The following is a 24,699-nucleotide window of genomic DNA, read 5'->3' on the forward strand; positions in this document are numbered from 1 at the left end:
CTGCATCCCCTGACTGGCACCACAAGACAGTGTGCATCCTCTTCAGGTCGAGACGAGAAGGCATGAATCACACCTGGAGCACGTGGACCTGAGGGGCCGCTGTGGCCACACGTGTGGCGGAACACATCCTCCCCCAGCCTCAGGACCCTCCCTCCCGGGGGGCGGGAAGCGGGGCAGCGTCCTTCTCTCTGGACCCTGCCTTCCAGTGTAGGGGCGAGAGTTGCCTGAGCTGCAATGGCTGCTCTCTTGAGCCTGCAACGCCAACTTGAGTCCCCCGCTTCTCACCTTTCTCCTCTGGACCCCAGCCCTCAGACCCCTGGCCCCTTTGGCCATGGGGACAGAGAGGCATAGACCGACTACCAAAGGGCCTCAGCCAGCTGCCTGCCATGTCCTCAGAAACCTGCGAGGGCCATGCCTGCTGATTCGAGCATCTTTGGTTGCCTCATGTATTTTGATATTGTCTGTATATGGGGTGCTCAATTCATATCTGTTCAGTGAACAGCTGAGAAAATGAAGCACTGCTATAATAAATGAATCCATTGTGTGTCAGGTCAGTCTTTGGGGAAATGTGCTAAGTCTCCCGTACTAGTCATTACCATTATGAGCATTCTGTGGTCAAAATTTTCTTGGTCCATTCAAAGTTGAGAGGAAAAGGTAAACATTTTGCAGCGTGCACCTCACAGCCAGAAATCCAACTGCCTCTCCACGGAGTCCGGATGGAGAATAGCCTCGCATCACGGCTTTGGGTGCTGGTTGGCTGGCCCCATCACCTGGCTTAGACACTGGAATGTAACTTCAACTGTTCCTGTTTTCCTCCATGTTTTCTGGTCTTCTTTTCTTGAGACTTTTGCCACCAAGTCTTTCCATTCATTATAAAAATATTGTAGGTCATGTTTGCTGGAGGAGATCTAAAACAAAACACACAGGAACTGTACCGCACAACTAAATGTGTAGCAATTCCTATCGGCTACTCCGTGGGAGGAAATAGAGGCTGATGTTTCTGAGGGGTGAGGACTCTATGTACTTCCCATCAGGAAGGCTTGTCGTGGGTGAAATTCATTTTGCCTCGGGGCACCACAGAGTCTCTGGGAAAATCCTTTCCCACCACGTTCTCATAACTAACACAGGCTCTCCACAGCTTTGATTTGTCTCTGTGGGACGGAGCCAGTCTTCACCACTTCACCCCGCCCGCTGCACCACACAGCTTGCAGGATCTTAGTTCCCTGACCAGGGATTGAACCCGGGCCCTCCGCAGTGAGAGCACAGAGTCCTAACCACTGGATGGCCAGGGAATTCCCCTTCACCATTTCTTTTGATACCTCTGAGAGACACGGAAGGGAAATGGTGAATCCAATGGATAAGCCCCAGTCAGAACTGTGAAGCCCGTCAAACTTATTTCCAAGAGGGCTTTAAATCTTCTCTAACTTCTGCCATATTCAGGATTCCCCTTTCGCTTCAGGGGACCCACTGCTCTCTCTCTCCTCTCCCAGAAAGCTGGGTGGGAGGCGATGGTGGCTGGCCGGAATGGGTTACCGGTCCCGGGAGCCTGGCATTTTCAAGCACACTTAGGGAAAGCAATGCAACTCTTGTGGGGAAATTTAAATATTGCAGAGTTTGGCAGGGATGGGATGGTGGATGGACACTTCACCCCTCATCACACACCATGGCCTCCTTTCTCTGTGGACAGGCCAAGGACCCAACACAGTGCTGGGCAGGACGTGAGGGGCCTTGGAGAGCTGCTTTTCCCCGTGATCAGGAATGTGGGTCCCAAGGGATACAGACCAAGGCACATAATTTCGAGGCGCAATTACTGCAAATGCATAATCTTGTAAACCCTTTGCTTTCTAGTGCCTGCTCCTGGTTAGAACCACTGTGCTGGAGCCCTCTCATCAGGGAGATAGTTGAAGTACTTAACAAGTGGTACAGACATACACTGACTATTGAAAATGGCCACTGATGGAGCAGAGCCCTGGAGGCCCTCTCACCGCACCCCTCCGCCCCTCCGCACCAGCCATTAACCCTTCACTTGCTGGGTCACGGGGAAGACTGGGAAGTGTAGGGAGGTCCTGGGAAGGGGCTGTTTACCAACCAACAGAGGCATCTTTCAATATTCTAACCATCAGCGCGGCTGCAGCAGTCTGAACGAGCCGAACGTAGCCTCCTCTCCTCTCCTCCTCAGCCTCATCCATCCCCACACACCTGGAGCTATACTTTGGCTTTCTTTTCTACATCCATATTCCTGTTTTCCAATCTTCCAGCCAGAGGCTGTACCATCTCGTCTTTCAGTGGTCCTCAGTATGGGAAGAGGTGCGGCCTCACGTCTGGTGGCCTTCAGAGGCAAGGATGGCCCAAACCAGGAAACCCTGAACCCAGCTGTGCATCAGAACCACAAGGCAGTGTCTGAAAACCAATGGCCTGGGTGATCTGCACGTCTAGGAGGCATGTCAGCTGACGCTCAACCAGGCTCAGAGGTCCCCACTGTCCTCCTAAATCCAGGGTCAGAGGAAATTTGGGGGCAACGTTGGTACAAAAATCTGTGAGTTCTTGGAAGGAAGGCGGGCGCTAAGAGCTACTCACAATGGCTGTTTCTTCCTGATGTACGTGACCAACGCCAGCAGCAGCGACACTGTGGCCGTGAGGATTCCTGCCACCGAGACAGCGGCGACGCTGATGTCCCTCTGCAGAAAGTGCAGAAGCTGTGCGCATTGCATACTCCTGCTTGGAACATCTAAATGAGAAGACGCACGGCCGAGTAAACAGAGAGCGACGACCCTGTACGCCTTTGTAGGGACACCTGGTTGGTTCTGCTTGGAGCCAGAATGAAAACCTTAGCATCTTAGCTGCTGGTTCCACAAGTCCTCTTGGGGAATAAACTGGCTGTGTTTAGGAAAAGACATTCCTAACCTTTGATGGTGGAGGTGAGATGCTGAGGGTATGAGCTGGCAAACAGCAAAGCAACGAGTTTGGAGGTCAGGAGAGGAATAGAGGAGAGTGAAGATGGAGGGAGGAGACGGGGCCACTACAGGAGGTGAAAAGTCCCACTACAATGGCTTTTAAGAAAAATGGAATCACCCAACACAGCCATAAATAAATCTAAAAAAAGAAAAATGAAGTCAACAGCCATAAAAAAGAGTGAAATAATGCCATTTGCAGCAACACAGATGGACCTAGAGATGGTCATACTGAGTGAAGTAGGTCAGACCAGGACAAATATCATATGATATCGCTTATATGTGGAATCTAAAACAACGATGCAAATGAACTTATTTACAAAACAGAAAGAGACTCACAAAGAAAACACATTTATGGTTACCAAAGGGGAAGGGGGGGAAGGGAAAAATCAGGAGTTTGGGATTAGCAGATACAAACTACCATATATAAAACAGGTAAACAACAAGGCCTTACTGTAGAGCACAGGGAGCTACATTCAATATCCTGTGATAAACCATAATGAAAAAGAATCTGAAAAAGAATATATATGTATATATATGTGTGTGTGTGTGTGTGTGTGTGTGTTGCGTGTGTGTATATATGTATAGGTATATTCTGAATCACTTTACTGAATACCCGAAACTAACACAATATTGTAAATCAACTATATTTCAATTAAAAATAATGGAGTCAAGTATTCAGTCTGAAGCTTTCACAGGGCAGTGATACAACCTCTTCTCTGCTGTCCCTCATCCCTCCTCCCCCACCCCCAGCTCCAGGTAATTCTGCCATATACATCATCTGCCTCGGGTGTGTAGGTTTGGGGGAATTTCAAGACATAAAGCAAACATGATGCCAAGATGATCCCAAGCTTTTTCAACCCTTTAGGGACTTGTAGAAACCTTGAGGGTAGATTTGGAATGCCACTGCATGTGGGCTTGGGAATACTGTCCAAGGCAATCTTAGCTAGATCTCAAGGGAAGCAGTCATCAGCTGCCACTGGGGACTCAGAGCTTCTGTTACCCCATTTGTAATGTGACCCAAAAGAGATAAAGGAATCAGGGAAATGGGGCACATTGATAGGAATGTGATAGGAATGATAGGAATCAGATGTGGAGAGCCGCTGAGGGGAGCCTAGTGATGCAGGCGGGACATACTGGCCAAGTGCCTTCTTGGGTTATGGGGAGAAAACTGAGGCACGTCCAACTTCCCACCTTCGTCGATGCTATGTCAAGAGGCAGCAGCATCAAGCAACTTTAAGGGCTCTGTTGGAATAATTCAGCATTCAATTTCTTAGAGTTAGGAAGTGACAACCAGGTATAATTCTGTTAGTGGGTAGCCACATGGAGGGAGCGTCCTGGACTTGGTACCAGCACGTTGCCATGATGGCAAGTTTCTACTCACTCTGAATGGGCCCAGCCTCAAGTAATCCAAGGATGAAGATCAAGGACTAGGTTAACCTTTGGCATTTAATCCCTCCTGTTTGGTAGAAAGCATCAGTGCTCAGTAATGTCAAGGACTGTGATTATGATGCCCATGTTATGGATGACCCTGGCTTGTAGAAACAACATCAAAGCAGCATCTTCGGACTTCCCTGGTAGCGCAGTGGTTGAGAGTCCACCTGCCAATGCAGGGGACACAGGTTCGTGCCCCGGTCCAGGAAGATCCCACATGCCGCGGAGCAGCTAGGCCCGTGAGCCATGGCCACTGAGCCTGCGCGTCTGGAGCCTGTGTTCCGCAGCGGGAGAGGCCACAACAGTGGGAGGCCCGCGTACTGCAAAAAAAAAAAAAAAAAAGCAGCATCTTTTTGAAAGGGTGGGTGGCAAATTCCTAGAGTTAGTTTAATGCATAATTTTAACTGTAGATCATGTGCTTTCATGGGTAAATTAAAGGTGTGCTGACATCTAGTCCATTAAAACACCATGAAAGGCAAAAGTTGCATTCTGAAGTCATCCATATGTAGGCACCTTATTTAGCTCACACTCTATAGATTATTACCTGGACTGATTGCTTCTTGAACTGTTCCTTTATTTATGGTTGTTAACTGCTCATCACTTACATCCCTGTTGAATAGAGAGGATTCTTTATCCCTCTTCTCCTCTGCAATGTGACCTACAAAAGACAAAATGGGTTCATCTAAAAACACCCAGCAGCTGTGATTAGTTCTGTTTTCATGATGAAAGTAACTGCCTCTAGAGTCAAAGTGAGGAGTTAGGATTTTGGAGAAAGGTCCAAACGGACATCAGTGTTTTGTTTTCGTTTATTTTTTTAACCTAACAAATTCCTGGGTAGACTGAGGCGTGGTTCTCACCCTGGAGTGTGCTTCAGAATCACCAGGAGGCCTTGTTAAAACACAGATCGCTGGGCCCCACCGCAGAGTTTCTGATTCAGGAAGTCTAGGGTGTGGGGGCTGGGAATGCGCATTTCTCACTTTCCCTGAGCGATGCTACTGCTGCTGGTCAGGGATCACCCTTACGAGGCTCAGCCAGAACCTTTCGAATAGCTGCTGAGCCTCTCCGACCCCAGTCTCAACTAGTATAAAATAGAAATAATAAGACCTACCTCACTGATAACATAATGTTCATGAAAACAATTCAGAAACCACAAAACACTATAAAAAAAATGTTTCTTGAGGTATGTGGCCAAGATGGCAGAGTGGGTAGACCCTGAGCTGATCTCCTTCCAGGGGCACACCAAAGTCACGACTGTTTCCAGAAGAACTGTCTATGAGAATGACCTGGAGACTAGTAGAAAAGACTTCCCACAACTAAAGCTATAAAGAAGGAACCACAGTGAGACAGGGTATAGTCAGTACCCACTCCCCAGGCAAGGTGACCCACAAACAGGAGGATAATCACAACGGTAGAGGTTCTCCCCAAGGAGTGAGGGGTCCAAACCCCACATCGGGATCCCCAGCCTCGGGCTCCTGCACTGGGAGGACGAGCCACCAGAATGCCTGGCTTTGAAGGCCAGCAGGGTTTGCCAACGGAAGAGCTAAAGAGCTGTAGGAAACAGACTCTCTCCTTAAAGGACACATGCAAAATCTCACACACTCTGAGCCCCAGCACAGAGGCACTAATTTGAAAGGACACTGGTCATACCCACTTGCTGAGCTTGGAGAGGCTCCCAGAGGGGAAGGAGGCAACTGGGAACATAGGTGCTGGCAGCAGCCATTTTGGGGACCTTGTTCTACCACAGTGACTCTGGGGCTGGCAAGCACCATTTTGGAGTCCTCCCTCTAGTCTGTTAGCGCTGGGGCCTGCCTGCCCACCAACGGGCTGGCAGCAGTCCCAGGACCCCCCCAGGCTGTGCAGCCAGCCACACCAGGCCCCAGCCCCCCAACACCAGCAGGCACAAGGCAGGGCCCGGCAGCCAACCAAGTCAGGGGCCAACTTCACCTACCAGCACATCCACAGTAGCCAGCGCTGCCACAACAAAAGAGCCCACCTGAGCACATAGCTCAAGTGACCAGAGAGGAGTGTGCTGCTGGGCCCCATGGGAAGTCTCATACACAAGGCCACGTCTCTAAGATGGGGAAACATAACTGACCTACTTAATACTTAGAAATAAACACAGAGAATTAGGTGGAATGCGGAAAAAATTAGTATGTTTCAAATGAAGGAATAAGACAAAACCCCCAAAGAAGAACTAACTGAAGTATAGATAAGCAATCTACCTCATAAAGAGTTCAAGGTAATGATCATAAAGATGCTCAACAGGGCTTCCCTGGTGGCGCAGTGGTTGAGAGTCCGCCTGCCGATGCAGGGGACGCGGGTTCGTGCCCCAGTCCGGGAAGATCCCACATGCCGCGGAGCGGCTGGGCCCGTGAGCCATGGCCGCTGAGCATGCGCGTCCGGAGCCTGTGCTCCGCAACGGGGGAGGCCACAACAGTGAGAGGCCCGCGTACCGCAAAAAAAAAAAAAAGATGCTCAACAAACTCAGGAGAAAATTGGAGGAATACAATGAGAAGTTTAAGAAAGAGTTTAAAAATATAAAGAAGAACCAAACAGAGCTGAAGAATGCAAAAACTGCAATAAAAAATACACTAGAAGGAATCAACAGTAAATTCCTGACACACACGAATGGATCCACAAACTGGAGGACAGAGGAGTGGAAATCACCCAAGTGAACATAAAAAAGGAAAAAGAATTTTTTTAAATGAGGATAGTTTAAGAGACCTCTGGGACAACATCAAGCATACTAACATTCACATTGCAGAGGTCCCAGAAAGAGAAGAGTGAAATAAAGGGTCAGAGAACTTATCTGAAGAAATAATAGTTGAAACTTCACTAACCTGGGAAAGGAAACAGACATCCAGATACAGAAAGCACAGAGTCCCAAACAAGATGAACCCAGAAAGGTGTCCACCGAGACATAATTAAAATGGCAAAAATTAAAGATAAAGACTATACTCCAGGGACTTCCCTGGTGGTCCAGTGGTTAAGAATCTGCCTCCCAATGCAGGGGATGTGGGTTCAATCCCTGGTCAGGGAACTAAGATCCCTCATGCCACGGGGCAACTAAGCCCATGCGCCGTAACTACTGAGCACATGGGCCACAACTAGAGAGCCCGTGCACCGCAACTACTGAGCTCATGCGCTCTGGAGCCTGCACGCTCTGGAGCCTGCACACTGCAACTAAAGAGAAGACCACCTGGCGCAGTGAGGAGCCCACATGCCGCAATGGAAGATCCCGCATGCTGCAACTAAGACCCGATGCAGCCAAAAATAAAATTTAAATAAATAAATAAATATTTTTTAAAAAGACTATACTCCAATAAAAATTTAAAGAAAAAGAAAAAGAAAAAATAATAAAGATCAAGAGAAGATCCTAAAAGCAGCAAGGGAAAAGCAACTTGCTATGTACAAGGAAACTCCCATAAGGCTATCAGCTGACATTTCAGCAGAAACTTTGCAGACCAGAAGGGAGTGGGCATGATATGTTCAAAGTGGTGAAAGGAAAAAACCTACAACCATGAATACTCTACTCCACAAAGCTATCATTCAGATTTGAGGGAAAGAAAAAGAGTTTTACAGACATGGAAAAGCTAAAAGAGTTACCACTGAAAAAGCTTTACAAGAAAATTTAAAAGGACATCTCTAAGCGGAAAAAAAAAGACCACAACTGGAAATATGAAAATCACAGAAGGAAAAAGCTCATTGGTAAAAGCAAATATACAGTAAGGTAGTGGACCAAAAGACAAAAGTAGTAAAATCATCTACCTCCACAATAAGTAGTTGAGGGATACACAAAACAAAAAGATATAAAATATGATGTTAACAACATTAAATATGGTTGGGGTGCAGGAGTGGAAATGCAGGATTATCAGAATGCATTCGAACTTAAGAGACCATCAACTTAAAATAATCATATATAGGGAATTCCCTGGAGGTCCAGTGGTTAGGACTCAGCGTTTCCACTGCAGGGGGCACAGGTTTGATCCCTGGTCGGGGAACTAAGATCCCACAAGCCACAGAGCATGGCCAAAAAAAATCATATATATATTATATAATATATGTTACAATAAATTTAAGAAGATTGAAATCATATCAAACATCTTTTCTGACCATAATGATAGGAAAAATCAACTACAAGAAAAAAACTGCCAAAAACATAAACATAAAAATTGCCAAAAATACACCCAACATGCACATAAACAACAAATAAGTCACTGAAGAAATTAAAGAGGAAATCAAAAAATACCCAGAGACAAATGAAAATGGAAACACAATGATCCAAAATCAATGGGATGCAGCAAAAGCAGTTCTAAGAGGGAAGTTTATAGCAACATTAGCCTACCTCAGGAAACAAGAAAAATATCAAATAAACAATCTAACCTTACACCTAAGGAATTAGAAGAAGAACAAAAAATACCTAAAGTTAATAGAATAAGAGAAATAATAAAGATCAGAACAGAAATAAATGAAATAGAGACTTAAAAGCAATAAAAAAAGATTAATGAAATTAAGAGCTCATTCTTTGAAAACATAAACAAAATCGATAAACCGATAGCCAGACTCATCAAGAGAAAAAGAGAGGGCCCAAATAAATAAAATCAGAAATGAATTAGAAGTTACACTTGACACCACAGAAACACAAAGGGTTATAAGAGATTACTACAAATATTATATGCCAATAAAATGGACAACCTAGAAGAAATGGATAAATTCCTAGAAACATATAATCCCCCAAGACTGAATCAGGAAGAAGAAGAAAATCTGAACAGAACAGTTACCAGTAATAAAATTGAATCAGTAATTTTAAAAAAAAACAAACAAAAAAACCCTCCCAACAAGCAAAAGTTCAGGACCAGATGGCTTCACAGGTGAATTTGACCAAATATTTCAAGAAGAGCTAAGCCTATCCTCCTCAAATTTTTCCAGAAAATTGCAGAAGAAGGAATGCTTCTGAACCCATCTATGATGCCAGCATCACCCTGATATGAAAACCAGATAGAGACACCACAAGAAAGGAAATTTATAGGCCACTATCAGTGATGAACATAGATGCGAAAATCCTCAACAAAATTAGCAAACTGAATACAACAATATATTAAATGGATCATACACCATGATCAAGTGGGATTTGTTCCAGAGATACAACAATGGTTCAATATCTGCATAAATCAATCAATGTGATACAGCACATTAACAAATTGAAGAATAAATACCATATTATCATCTCAATAGATGCAGAAATACCTTTTGACAAAATTCAACATCTCAACAAAGTGGGTGTAGAGGGAACATACCTCAACATAATAAAGGCCATATATGACAAGCCCACAGTTAACATCATACTCAATGGTGAAAAGCTGAAAGAATTTCCTCAAAGATCAGGAACAAGACAAGGATGCCTACTCTGTCCATTTTTATTCAACACAGTATTGGAAGTCCTAGCCAGAGAAATCAGACAAGAAAAAGAAATAAGAGGAATTCAAATTGGAAAGGAAGAAGTAAAACTGTCACTGTTTGCAGATGACATGATACTATATATAGAAAATCCTACACACACACCCCAAAAACTATTAAAACTAATAAATGAATTCAATAAAGTTGCAGAATACAAAATTAATATAGAGAAATCTGTTGCATTTTCTACAGTAACAAAGAACTATCAGAAAGTGAATTACAAAAACAATCCCATTTACAAATGCTTTAAAAAGAATAAAATACCTAGAAACAAATCTTACCAAGGAGGTAAAAGACTATACTTGGACAACTACAAGACTTTGATGAAACAAATTGAAGACAACATAAACAAATGGAAAGATATACCATGCAGTCTACAGATTCACTGCAATCCCTATCAAAATACCAATGGCATTTTTCACAGAACTAGAACAAATAATTCTAAAATTTGTATGGAAAAAACCGAAATATTGCCATTTGCAGCAAATGGATGGACCTAGAGATTATCATAATCAATGAAATAAGCCAGACAGAGAAAGACAAATATTATATTATATCACTTAGATGTGGAATCAAAAAAACAATACAAATGAGCTTATTTACAAAACAGAAACAGACTCACAGACATAGAAAACAAACTTATGGTTACCAAAGGGGAAAAAGGTGGAGGAGGGATAAATTAGGAGCATGGGATTAATAGATACATACCACTATATGTAAAATAGATAAACAACAAGGATTTACTGTATAGTACAGGGAACTATATTCAATACACTGTAATAACCTATAATGTAAAAGAACCAGGAAAAAAAAGTGTATATATATATATAACTGAATCACTTTGCCGTACACCTGAAACTAATACAATATTGTAAATCAACTATACTTCAATCAATCAATCAATCAATCAATGAAATGAGGAAAAAATAAAATAAAATTTGGGCTTCCCTGGTGGCGCAGTGGTTGAGAGTCCACCTGCCGATGCAGGGGACACGGGTTCGTGCCCCGGTCCGGGAAGATCGCACATGCCGCGGAGCGGCTGGGCCCGTGAGCCATGGCCGCTGAGCCTGCGCGTCCGGAGCCTGTGCTCCGCAACGGGAGAGGCCACAACAGTGAGAGGCCCGCGTACCGCAAAAAAAAAAAAAAAAAAACCTTTTGCACAGCAAAGGAAACTGTCCACAAAATGAAAAAGCCACTTAGTGAATGGGAGAAGACATTTGCAAATAACATATCTGAAAAGGGGTTAATATCCAAAATATACAAAGAACATATACACCTCAATATCAAACAAACAACCTGATTTTAAAATAAGCAGAAGACCTGGATAAACATTTTTTCCAAAGAGGACAGGCAGATGGCCAACAGACACAAGAAAGGGTCCTCAACAGCACTGAACATCAGGGAAATGAAAATCAAAGCCATGATATCACCTCACATCTGTCAGAATGGCTATTACCAAAAAGACAAGCGATAACAACTGTTGGCAGGGATATGGAGAAAAGGGAACCCTTGAACACTGTTGGTGGAAATGTAAATTGGTGCAGCCACTATGGAAACAGTATGGAGGTTCCTCAAAAAATTTAAAATGGAACTATCATAGCAATTCCACTTCTGGATATTTCTCCAAAGAAAACAGCAACACTAATTTGAAAAGATATATGCACCCCTATGTTCACTGCAGCATTATTTACAATAGCCAAGATATGGAAGCAACAGAAATGTCCATCAATAGAGGAATGGGACTTCCCTGGTGGTCCAGTGATTAAGACTCTGCGCTTCCAATGCAGGAGGTGCAGGTTTGGTCCCTGGTCGGAGAACTAAGATCCCACATGCTGTGGGGTGCAGCCAAAATAAAAAATAAGAACAAAATAGAGGAATGGATAAAGAAGATGTCATGTATATATTTTATACACACACACACACACACACACACACACACACAAAGGAGTCTTACTCAGCCATAAAAAAGAGTGAAATCTTGCCATTTGTGATTACATGGATGGACCTAGAGAGTATTAGGCTGAGTGAAGTAAGTCAGACAGAGAAAGACAAACACTGTATGATCTCACTTACATGTGGAATCTAAAAAATGAAGCACATGAAGACACATAACAAAACAGAAACAGACTCATAAATACAGAGAACAAATTGGTGGTTGCCTGAGGGGAGGAGGCATGGGAGGATGAGTGAAATAGATGAGGGAGATTAAGAGGAACAAACTTCCAGTTATGAAATAAATATGTCACAGGTATGTAATGTACTGCATAGGGAATATAGTCAATTATATTGTAATAACTTTGGCGACAGATAGTAACTAAACTTACTATGGTGATCATTTTGTAATGTATAAAAATATTGAACCACTAGGTTGTACACCTGAAACTAATACAATATTTTAAGTCAATTATACTTCAATTTTAAAAAGAACGTTTCTTGAATTTCAAGGGCAATACAGAAGATTAAATACACTGAAATATTCATTTATTGGTAGAGGGACCACAGAATGGCTTAGTAGAAACAGACAGGGTTGAAAAACTGCAGCTAATTCTGCAGCTTTGGGGTGAATCTGTCTAGGAAGTATGTGATAACAGCCTCACATTTCTGGAAAAAGAAATAAATTTATTTTTTATTCAACTTGTCTTAGAAAAAGAGAGAAAACTCTCAGCTTAAAATGACTCATAATTACTTGACTTTGGAAGTGCCAGCTTGTCAAATCAGGGTCAAGGAATTAACAACCACAGACAGAAAACCCTGGATAACATAGAGTTAATCTACTAAGAGGTTGTGTTTGCCTTGCTCTTTCATAGAGTTTTTTTTTAAAAAGATAGACTTGCCACTTGAACGCAAATTTTTACATTCCTTGTCTCTGTAGCACAAAAACAAAACCTAGAATCAGGAGTCACTCTATATACTTATCATCAATATGGTCATAAGTTCTCATTTACCTAAAGATCTTTGGAGCGTTTGGAAGATGTTTTTCACTTGTGGTGGGTTGTGATTTTGGTCATTTGTTGGATTATTTTCTGTGGGAAAAAAATAAGCACAATTACCAAGTTTTGCCAAATACCGTCAGTTTCCAAGCTTTATTTCAACTTTAGAAAGCCACTAACTACGAGAAAGTAGCAGTCCATAACAAGAGCAAGTACAAGGAGCAAATCCCCCACGCATTTCCATGATGTGGACTCAATCCAAGCTGTCAGTCAGTAACACCCTGGGCCTGGTAAAGTCGTCTTCAATGAGTCTAGAACCAAGAAATTTTGGCTTTGTGCTCAAGGAGAAGTCGAAGTTTTACATCTCCATAATTTCTTTGGGTGTTGTTTGTTTGTTTTGCTCTCAGGAGACTCTAGCATTGAAATGCACCTTTGATTATATGTTAACAGCACTTTATTGCTACACTGTTAACTGAGGACTAGATTCCCTTCAGTGGAGCTATGATCATTATGACCTTGAACTCTCCGCAGGCCTGGGCACACTTTTTCCAAGACACTTCACTTCTAAAGAGGATAATTTCCTCACCCCTCTTCCTAGCCGGCCCTCTGCCTTTCTTACCATTAATTCTGGTTTTTTGAAAGGTCACTACTGCTAAGGAAGAGGTACAGACAGGGTGGTCTGGGATTTCCTGGTCCCCACAGAGTAGCCTCAGAGCAGCTCCTGGTCTCTGAAGAGGGGCCTGGTTGGCCTCCTTTTCTTGTGGGGTGTCACCTTCACCACTGTATGCAGGGCCTCCTCAGGCCTCTTCTTTGTTCACCTACTCAAAACACCTTATCAAGCAGACCTGCCTCTCTTTTAATCTCCCAAAGCTCCATGCAAGTATAACCTAAAGCACTTTTAACATACTTTCAATTTTAGCATGTTTATGTCCAATGATTATTAATGAGACTGACTCTCTTACTAGCTGTGAGCTCTTGGAAGACAAGAATGCCCCATTTAGCTCTCCAGTTCCTGGCACAGTGCCTACCACAGGGAAGGAGAGCGACAGCTGGTCTTGAGTAAGAGAAGGAATCTTCAAGAATCTTGACTGCAACCTCATGAAAGACTCTGAGCCAGAACCACCGGCTAGGCCTGTCTGGTCGGCCAAGATTGCAGTAGTTTGAAGGCTGAAAGGCACTGGAGGGTCTGCTTCCTAGATGGCTCACAAGCTGTTGGCAGAAGGCCTCACCTCCTCATTGGCTGTAGGCAGGAGGGCTCAGTTCCCCATTACAGGGGCCTCCCCTTAGGACTGCTGGAGTGTCCTCACATGGCAGCTGACTTTCCTCTGAGTGAGCAATTAACCGAAGAGCCAGCCAGCCGGAAACCATAAGGTCTTTTATGACCTAATCTATGAAGTGGCACATCATCACTTCTGCCATATTCTGTTCATTAGAAGCAAATCACCAAGTCCAGCCCACAGTCAAGGGGACAGGGATGAAGCTCCATCTTTCAGAGGGAGGGGTATCAAAGAATTTGTGGAGATATTTTAAAACCACAGTAGGAATAAAATTCCAAGGAAGACAGTTGAACAAAAAGGAAACATTCACTTGTGTCCATGTGAACATGAGGATTTTAATCAGCTACCTCTGCTTTGGTGCAAGAATTGTGGATGGAGAGAAGTGATACCCTTACAGAGGCATCTACACTCTGCAGGAAGCCTGGACCTGGGTATGCAACCTGTACCATTAAGCAGAGATCCCTAAAGGACTTCCAAGATATTAAGTTTAGCCACATGAAATTGGAGATCTTTGACCATTTTTGACCTACAAAATCAGTAAGATCAAATGAGTCTACCTAACAGTATAGTCCCAAGGGAGGATTTCTAGTCTACATATTTCTTCTAATTTGGAGGCTCCTAGAAACCCAACATCATGGATTATCAAGATAAGTGTGATGATCAATTTGTAATGTGATCCTTTGTTAACAAAGAAAATATGGAATTGGCTTCAAGCCAAATTTAGATCGATCACTGCATACCTTGGGGATCTGGGAAGACAGAGGAAAATAAATCCATGTTGTGCTTAGGAAGTGGTCAAGCATCGAGTAAAGCTCCGAGAAGGGAGAAAAAGCAATAAGGCCAATGACCGAAGGACACTTTTCGAGAAGGTGATGTCATTTTTGGGAACATGCAAAAGTCCTAGAGAAATCTACCAACATGGCCAGTTGGGACATGCCACAAAGTCTGCGAGGGAGTGGTATACTTTTTCCAGGGGACCAAGCTCAGTGGGGTACCAGGGACTCCAGGCCCCCTCCAGTGTCATAACCAGGGTGGGGAGGGGGACAGGAATGCTCACTGTCAGCATCTGTATTTGACAGTTCTTTCATATAGCAACTACTTGAAAGGAAAATGCTACCCTCCCTGTTCTCCACCGGCAACGTTTCGAGCACATCAGCAGCACAGGTGGAACCCACTCAGCAGAAGACAGAAGGAGGTCTTGCCCTGGGTACACTGGGCATCTGGTCTAGTGAGAAAATCTAAGGACCAGTCATAAGAACTGCAAATTATTGTTCAATGTGGTGTCTGTGAAACTCTTTCTGCCTAAAAGTTCTTCCAGGTGTCCTTAAAAGGGATACAAATTATGCAAGTGTAACTGGTGTGTCTTACAGGCATTCAAACAGCGGCACTGTCTCCTACTAGCTGCTTGACCTCCAGCAACTTACTTAACTTCAGTATCTACATGTGGAAAATGGGGGCATAGTAATAATGATGCTACACACATAGGACTGCTGTGGGCATTAAATAGTGTAGTTGAAAACTCCTTTGGTACTCAGTGCTCACTGTACATTAATTTTATCATTATAACAGTGATTATTATTTTTTCAGAATGTACCATTCACTCATTCATTCACACATTTATTCCTTTAGCAAATCTTATTAAGCTCCTACCCTATATCAGACCCTTAACTCCTCAGCCCTGGGGAAAGACAGTCTAGTGAATGCAACAGCTATTGTTATGATTTGTCTTATGGTCATTTCAGCATATGTACTAGAAGGATGATTACCAGTAAATCTAAAGGGGGAAATAGACAGTCCTAAATACAATAAGGCATTAAGTAGAATATAATGTATGCAGAGAAAAGGTGGAGGTTATAAATTAATTCTGATGTTAAAAGAACAAACATTTTGTCCTGGTTCCTATGAAGGAAAATAGCAGTTCCTTATTTGAAAGCAATTAACAGAAGGAATTGCTTTACAAATCAAAAGACCAAGCTAGAGAGTAAGTTGTGTGTCCCCCAAGTAGATCATTTAATTACATTTAAACAATGAACAATTGTGTTTATTATTCAGGGTGTCCTAGTACTATAACGTGCACTCCTGGACAGGCCACACCTAACATTTGCAGGGACTAGCGCAAGAGTACAGATGGAGACACACCCATCATATGTATCAACATTTAAAAGTTCTAAATTGTGACTTGGTCTGCATTCCCACACAAGGACTTGCAGCCCACTGCTTCCTTGGTGGCTAAAGGAACCCCACTTCCCAGGATATACTGAAGCAGGACAGAAGCTGGAACCAGGCCCAGGACTCCTGAATAGTGACTGGACACACCAAATCTCCCTATGATCAAGTGGGATTTATTCTAGGAATGCAAGGTTTGTTCAATATTAGGAAATCCATTAATATCATATACAATACTAGTAGACTTAAGGGAAAAATTAAATCATATGAATAGTTACAAAGATCCTGACAAAATTCAACACCCATACCTGTTTTTAAAAACACAAAGCAGGGTTTCCCTGGTGGCGCAGTGGTTAAGAATCCGCCTGCCAACGCAGGGAACACGGGTTTGAGCCCTGGTCCAGGAAGATCCCACGTGCCACATAGCAGCTAAGCCTGTGCACCACAACTACTGAGCCTGTGCTCTAGAGCCCGTGAGCCACAACTACTGAGCCCATGTGCCACAACTACTGAAGCCCGCGCACCTAGAGCCTGTGCTTCACAACAAGAGAAGCTACCGCAATGAGAAACCTGTGCACCACAACAAAGAGTAGCCCCCGCTCGCCACAACTAGAGAAAGCCCACGTGCAGCAACGAACACCCAACGCAGCCAAAAATAAATAAATTAAATAATTTTTTTAAAAAAAAATGCAAGCAAAGAGAAATTGACAGATACATTCTCAATGTGAATATATGTACACATATGTATATATGTATGTATGTATGCATTTATGTGTGTGTATATGTATGTACCTTAGTCATCTTAGTTCTATAACCAGCGTCTAAATCAGGAAACACTAAAGGCATTTCCTCTAAGAGCAGGAACAAGGCAGGATGCCCACTGCATCTCCACTAGTACTCAAGATTGTCCTAGAGGTATTAGCATAGACGATCAGACATGATAAAGAAATCAGCAGCACAATAATTGGTAAAGTAAAACTATTTCCATTTTCAGATGATATAATGGCATAACCTAGAATTGCATGAGGTGGTCGAATATAAAATTAATATACAGAGCTTCCCTGGTGGCACAGTGGTTGAGAGTCTGCCTGCCAATGCAGGGGACACGGGTTCGAGCCCTGGTCTGGGAAGATCCCACATGCCGCGGAGCAGCTGGGCCCGTGAGCCACAACTACTGAGCCTGCGCGTCTGGAGCCTGTGCTCCGCAACAAGAGAGGCCGCGACAGTGAGAGGCCCGCGCACCACGATGAAGAGTGGCCACCGCTCGCCGCAACTAGAGAAAGCCCTTGCACAGAAACGAAGACCCAACACAGCCAAAAATAATAAATAAATAAATAAAATTTTAAAAATAAATAAATAAAATTAATATACAGAAGTCAATTGCCTTTCTACACCAAAACACTAATTAGGGGGCTTCCCTGGTGGCGCAGTGGTTGAGAGTCCGCCTGCCGATGCAGGGGACACGGGTTCGTGCCCCGATCTGGGAAGATCCCACATGCTGCGGAGCGGCTGGGCCCGTTGAGCCATGGCCGCTGAGCCTGCGCGTCCGGAGCCTGTGCTCCGCAACGGGAGAGGCCACAACAGTGAGAGGCCCACATACTGCAAAAAAAAAAAAAAAAAACTAATTAGGTAGAGGATATAATGGTAGGGAAACCCCCCTTTACAATGACACAGAAGATTAAATTACTTAGGAATAAACTTAAGATATGTGCAAAATCTACATGAGGAAAACTTTAACACACACTGAAAGAGCTCAAAGTAAACGTAAAGAAATTGGAAAGACCTCCCCTTTTCTAGGATAGGTTTGACTTACTACCCATTTCCCCAAAGTGAAATTGCATTATAAATTGAAAGCAGTGCCAATAAAAACACCAACAGGCTTCTAATCAAGTTAGACAAGTTAATACTAAAGTTCATGGGGAAAACAAACATGCAAAAATAACCAGGAAAACACTGAAAAAACAAAAACTGCCCAAAGGGGACTAGTCCCGCAAGACATGAAAGCATACTGTCTCAGCCTCTGTAATGAAAACAGTGTAGTACTGTCGTGTTCAGAGACCACCAGACCAGTGTTTAGACTAGAAAGCCCAGGAAAATACCCAGTACTTATGGGAATTCAGTATACGATAAAGGGGGCTTCTCGGGTCACTGGAGCAAAGATGGACTTTTTAATAAATGGTGTTGGGACAAATGGGTAGCCATTTCACAGAAAAATGGGATGATGTGGACTGTGTTGATGAAGCCATTCTAGCCCATGTGTGGTCCTCAGCACAAAAGCATCCTCTCACTTCTCCCAGCGGAGACCCAGGCACCAAAGAGATGCCCAACTATATTTAATTTATGATTATCATGCAATTTACAGAAGGAAATGTGTACTGTAAATTCAGGGATAGTAGAAGTATTCATTTTAAAGAGACTTCTGTGGTAAATTGATCTCCGAAAACCATCTCAGCCAATGGTTCCAAACACCAGCGGCTGGTATCTGGCCAACCGTACCCAAGTCACTCAGAGAATATGCAAAGATGTGCAGAACCTGGACTCCGCTTCTAGAGATTCTTGGTGGGTTCCAAGAATACGGATTTTTAATAAGCTCTTTCCATTCCACATCCTCTTCCCCACGGCTGATGCACAGTTGGGCTTGGGAACCACTGACCTAGTTCCTATTCCTGCACCCAGGAAAGACCACCTATTCACCAACTCAGACAGTGACATATTTGGCCTTTTTGTTTTGTTTTGTTTTTTGGCCACACTGCATGGCTTTCAGGATCTTAGTTCCCTGACCAGGGATCAAACTCATGCCCCCTGCAGTGGAAGCACTGAGTCCTAACCACTGGACGGCCAGGGAATTCCCTATTTTTCTTTTTAAATTTTTACATCTGTCTAGGGAAGAAATGATGCATGGGATTCTGGTTCCTCATCCTGAGGAACTAGTTCCTCTTCAGAGCCCATTTGCTTCCATCATAATCGGATCTGAGATGAGCCTTTGCTTTGATGGAGAGAGCGCCTCTTGGGTACCACTTCCAGAAAGTGCTCAGCCCCTCACTAGCCCCATCCCCCAGGGGTTGGGGAGAGACTTCACTGTTCAGTTTGGGAGAGGGATTCAGGTGCCTGTTACTGGCTCCTTTCTCCTTGCCTCTGTCTCTCTGTCTCTATCCCTCTGCACAGAGCAAACGTTTTGATCTGCTCCTCTATGCTGTGAATTTTACAAAAGCAAACTCTCTCACGGAGGGGGTTTGGAGAAGGCAAGGGTATCCTAAACCTTACCAGTGACTGGAGCACTCTTCCTAGTTCCAGGTGAAGCACCCACATTAGCCAGCCAAGTATTCCTGGAGAGAATTGTCTGAGCTCCATCTGCTGGGCCCTCAGTTTAGTCTCACATTTGGTTCTGAACTCAGGCAAGAGGAAGAAGAGGTATCACTTATTGACCCCTAACTCCAATTTTATCTACTTGCATTTACTATTATTGGAAATTCTGTCCATGCTGCCAAGGAAAAATTCTGATTCAGAATTCTCATCAACATTGGCTCCTGTGATGATAAAACACATGAAAACAAATTGAAAAATTTTTATCAGTACACCCTTACAAGCCCCTTGGGCCCATATTTTCAGTGTTTTTTAAATTCTTTTTCTTTATGGTTTATCACAGGGTATTGAATATAGTTCCCTGTGCTCTACAGTAGGACCTTGTTGTTTATCCATCCTATATATACTAGTTTGCATCTGCTAATCCCAAACTCCTAATCCAGCGTTGAAATGCTAACATAGAATTCAACTTGTACTTGGAAATGTGTGTTTGAAAGTTTATATGTTATTGTAGAGTGAAGCACCGGCTGATTGCTGATTGCAGAGGCTGGAGCCCAGGCAGATGCTGGGGGAAAGGAACCTCAGGAGTTGGAATTCACATCTGTATGCAATATTCCAACAAGTTCTCACTCCTCTGCTACCTAGGCACTAATGTGCACTGCTGACAATTTCTGATTCCCATTTCTATCCTTATGACCTGTGATCGAATACCTGCCTTAATTCTCAAAGTGTTACTTAAAACATAATAATGATATGAAGCTGCTTTAAAGGGAAGAGTGTGTTCATCACTTTTGTTATTTCTACGGCTGGGCCTAGGCCAAGTGATTTTTTTTGTCCTTGGTCTTATCCGTGGAATGAGGTACTAAAGACTGCACCAGCTCTCACCCAGGGCTGAGATTGGCCTCAAACCAGGTCACGCACGTGGAAGTATAAAGCGTGTTTGGCGGAAAGTTATTACACCGCTCGGGGCTCCCGGTGTAAGAAACGGTATAAACACCATTTGCAATTCCAGTCCCTGTCCTCTGAATAGCCTCCAGAGAGTACGAACCTGTCGGACACATGAAGTTGAGGGATTTCCCCAAAATAGAAGGATAGTTACACTTTCATCTTGGAGGTTATAGAGAGGATTTCAGACAATTCTTTCCTTCATATCTCTATTTGTCTTTGCTGCACAAGTAGCTGTTTTAAAGAACGGTAAAATGATAACTTAGTACCTATAATACAGTACATAGGCGTATAGAAAAATGTGCTCTTAAAGAGTTTTAAAGACATATACTTGCTTTCTTTTGTGTCTCTCTTTGTAATTGATTTGCCTGCTGTTCTTCCTGTTTCTTCTAGAATTTCATCTCAAGTGAAGTAAATAAAGGCATATTAATACCAGCAGTGGAGACCTGATATTTTTCCCTGTAAAGCAGTCTATAAATACAGTGAATAAATAATACAAACTCAACGAATATGTGAAATTACACGCTAAAATTCCTTCTCTGGGGAAGGGAAATTCCAATAACATAAATCATTTCTGAAAAATTTTGATTCCACTAGATGTCCGGGGCAGTAAACATTGCCCACTAAAGATATGTAGCTAGAAACTTTGTCCCAAATCTCATGATATGTAGTGTCATAATTTTCCTTCTTATTCGTGCTGTCATTCTGACCCATCTCTGAGACTTTCCCCAGGATGGCCCATAAATATGGGTGAAGGCCGGAGGGTAAAAATAAAGCAAAACAGAGTTTTAGTCAGAAAGCTCTTTGTTTATAAACTGTTCCTAATTTTTCATGATTACATTTTTTGAACTATATTAATTTCTCCTTCCCTTTTAAAGTTTTCAGTCTTCTACTATTCCCTGGGGACAGCAGTTTTGTTTGTCCTTCTTGGTTTACTTTGAAAAGCAACAGAAAATAATCATCACAAATTCCATTCATTTTGTGTATATTCTGAGTCCTTTTTCAAAGGTTGTTGGTATACTGGTGGGTGGTCTACTCACCCGATGGAATAAATGCTGACAATAAGGACACAAAAAGTTTAACCATTACTTCACTCACTCAAGACGGTGAGTTCTCACATCCCCTTCCTTGATGAATGCATTGACCTACAAGTTCCTGAACTGTTGCTCAGAGAGAACTTGGCAAGTTTATCAGTGGCCCACCAATGCCAAGGCCAACACTGGCCTGGCACTGGGTGGGTCAGTAGGCCTAGGGGGGTGATGGGATCCTTCTAAACCCTGCACCAGCCACCAACTTCAGATGCAGCCACTCCCCTTCCACACATGTGGGGCTGGATTCAGAGACACAGAGCACCTGCCAAGAAGAGAAAAGTGTTCTCATTCCTAGATGGGAATTCCTGAAAGCGTGGATAGTGGGACTGCAAGAGCTATGCGCATCCATTCATTCATTCAGTTATGGTCACTGACCACCAATCAATCAGCCAGACAGTACCGATCTCTTTTTTTTTTTTTTTTGCGGTACGCGGGCCTCTCACTGTTGTGGCCTCTCCCGTTGCGGAGCACAGGCTCCGGACGCGCAGGCTCAGCGGCCATGGCTCACGGGCCCAGTCGCTCCGCAGCATGTGGGATCCTCCCGGACCGGGGCACGAACCCGTGTCCCCTGCATCGGCAGGCGGACTCTCAACCACTGCGCCACGAGGGAAGCCCTTGAAGCCTCTTTAACAGCACACATGGAAGAAGGGCAAACCCAGAATTCCTGAAATGCTTTTTCTGCATCAGTTGACATGATCATGTGGTTTTGTATTTCATTCTGTTAATGTAGTCTATTACATTGATTGATTTTCCTATGTTGAACGATGCTTGCATTCCAGGAATAAATCCCACTTGGTCTGGTGTATAATCCTTTTAATACGATGTTGGGTTCGGTTTTCTAGCATTTTGTTGGGGAATTTTGCATTTATATGTACAACTGATATTGCTCTGTAGTTTTCTTAAAACGTCTTTGTCTGGCTTTGGTATCAGGGTATACTGGCCTCTTAGAACTAGTTAGGAAGTGCTTCCTCCTCTTCAATTTTTTGGAAGAGTTAGAGAAGCATTAGTGTTAGCTCATTTATATGTCTGGTAGCATTCACCAGTGAAGCAACTTGAATCTGGGCTCTTCCTTGTTAGGAGGTTTTGATTACTGATTCAGTCTCTTTGTTTATTACAAGTCTATTCCAATTTTCTATTTCTTCTGAATCAGTTTTGGTAGTTTGTGTGTTTCTAGGAATGTGCTCATTTCTTCTAAGTTATCCAGTTTTTTGGCATATGATTGTTCATAGTATTCTCTTATAATCCTTTTTACTTCTGTGATTATAGTAATGTCCCCACAATTCTTAACTAATAATTGAGGCTTCTCTCTTTTTTTCTCATTCAATCTAGCTAAAGATTTGTTAGTTTTGTTATCTTTTTAAGGAACCAATCTTTGGTTTCATTGATTTTCTCTATTGTTTTTCTATTCTCTGTTTCATGTATTTCCATTCTATTCTTTATCATCTTCTTCATCCTGCTAGCTTTGAATTTAGTTTGCTATTGTTTTTCTTATTTCTCAAAGTATACAGATAGGTTATTTGTTTGAGATCTTTCTTATTTTTAATGTATGCATTTATAGTTATAAATTTCCCTCTTAGCATTGTTTTTGCTGCATAAGTTTTGGTATGTCATATTTGATTTTCATTCATCTCAAGGTAATTTCTTATTGGTTATTTAAGAGTCTGTTGCTTTATTTCCACATATTTGTGTATTTTCTAGTTTTCCCTCTGTTGTAAACTTCTAGTTTCATTCCATTGGGATCAGGAAAGATACTTTATATGATTTATATCTTCTTCAATTTATTCAGAGTTGTTTTGTGGCCAACATATGGAGAACGTTCTATGTGCACTTGATAAGAATGTATTTTCTGCTGTTGTTGGGTGGCGTGTTCTGTACATGCTTGTTAGGTCTAATTGGTTTATACTGTTGGTCAAGTCTTCTATTTCCTTATTATCTTTCTAGTCCTATGTGTTATTGAGAATGGGTTACTGTCTCCAACTATTATTGTAGAACTATTTCTTCATTCAATTCTGTCCATTATTGGTTCATATATTTGGGGGTTCTGTTGCTGTGTGATATGTGTTTATAGTTGTTATGTCTTCTTTCTGTGTTGAACCCTTATCAATATATAATGTCCTTGTCTTTTGTAAATTTTTTTATTTGAAATCTGTTTTGCTGGAAAATAAGATAGCTACTCTTTATTTTTTTCCTTATGGCTTTGAGTTACTGTCTAGTATTGTTTCATTTCAGTCTGAAGTATTCCCTTTAGTATTTCTAACAGGGCAGATCTCTTAGCTTATATTTATCTGGAAATGTCTTAATTTCTCCTCCATGATCAAAGAATAGTTTTGTCAGATGTAGAATTCTTGGTTGACAGTACTTTTCTTTCAGGACTTTAAATATGTCATATCACTGCTTCTGGCTTCCATGATTTTTGTGTTGAAATCGGCCATTAATCATATTGAGGATCCCTTGTACAAAATGTCGCTTCTCTCTTTCATGCTGACAAGATTGTCTTTTGATTTCAACAGTTTGACTATAATGTGCTCTAGTGTCGGTCTCTTCCATTTACCTTGCCTGGAGTTTGTAGAGCTTCTTGGATGTGTATAATCATCAGATTTGGGAAGTTTTGGAGCATTATTTCCTCAAATATGTTCTCTGTCGTTTGCTCTTTTCTCCTTCTGGGACTTCTAAAACGTATATGTTGGTACTCTTGATGGTGTCTCACAGTCCCTCATGCTCTGTTTATTCATTTCATTTTTTTCTTTCTGCTCCTCAGACTGGATAACTTCAAGTGTCCCAGGTCAAAGTCAGGGATCCTTAATTCTGCCTGCTCAAACCTGCTGTCACATCCCTCCAGTGAGTTTTTCGTTTCACTTACTGTACTTTTCAACTTCCGAATTTCTCTTTGGCTCATTTTTCTAACTTCTATTTCTTTACTGATATTCCTACTTTGTCCAAACATTGGTTTCCTTATTTCCTTCTTTGTCCATCATTTCCTTTACTGATTAAATATATTAAAGATGGTTGATTTAATATCTTTGATGAATAATTCCAGTGCCTAGGCTTCCTCAGGGATGGGTTCTTACTATTTCTTTTTTTTTTTTTTCCTGTGAATGGGCCACACTGTCCTGTTTCTTTGTATGTTTCATAATTTTTTTTTGTT

General features: G+C 42.5%; 1 protein-coding gene across 1 annotated transcript in view; it reads right to left on the reverse strand.

Moving 5' to 3' along the window:
• Positions 1–265: 265 nt before the first annotated feature.
• Positions 266–24,699, reverse strand: part of C13H2orf92 (chromosome 13 C2orf92 homolog) — a gene marked incomplete at its 5' end in the record, with an annotated part of 29,699 nt that continues 5,265 nt past the window's right edge. The window contains 4 exons of the mRNA XM_033401636.2: positions 266–908; positions 2,578–2,728; positions 4,930–5,043; positions 12,788–12,865. Coding sequence (XP_033257527.2) covers positions 776–908; positions 2,578–2,728; positions 4,930–5,043; positions 12,788–12,865 — 476 coding nt within the window. The remainder of the gene's footprint in view (positions 909–2,577; positions 2,729–4,929; positions 5,044–12,787; positions 12,866–24,699) is intronic.

Source organism: Orcinus orca, chromosome 13, assembly GCF_937001465.1.
Source record: "Orcinus orca chromosome 13, mOrcOrc1.1, whole genome shotgun sequence".
Lineage (NCBI taxonomy): Eukaryota > Metazoa > Chordata > Mammalia > Artiodactyla > Delphinidae > Orcinus > Orcinus orca.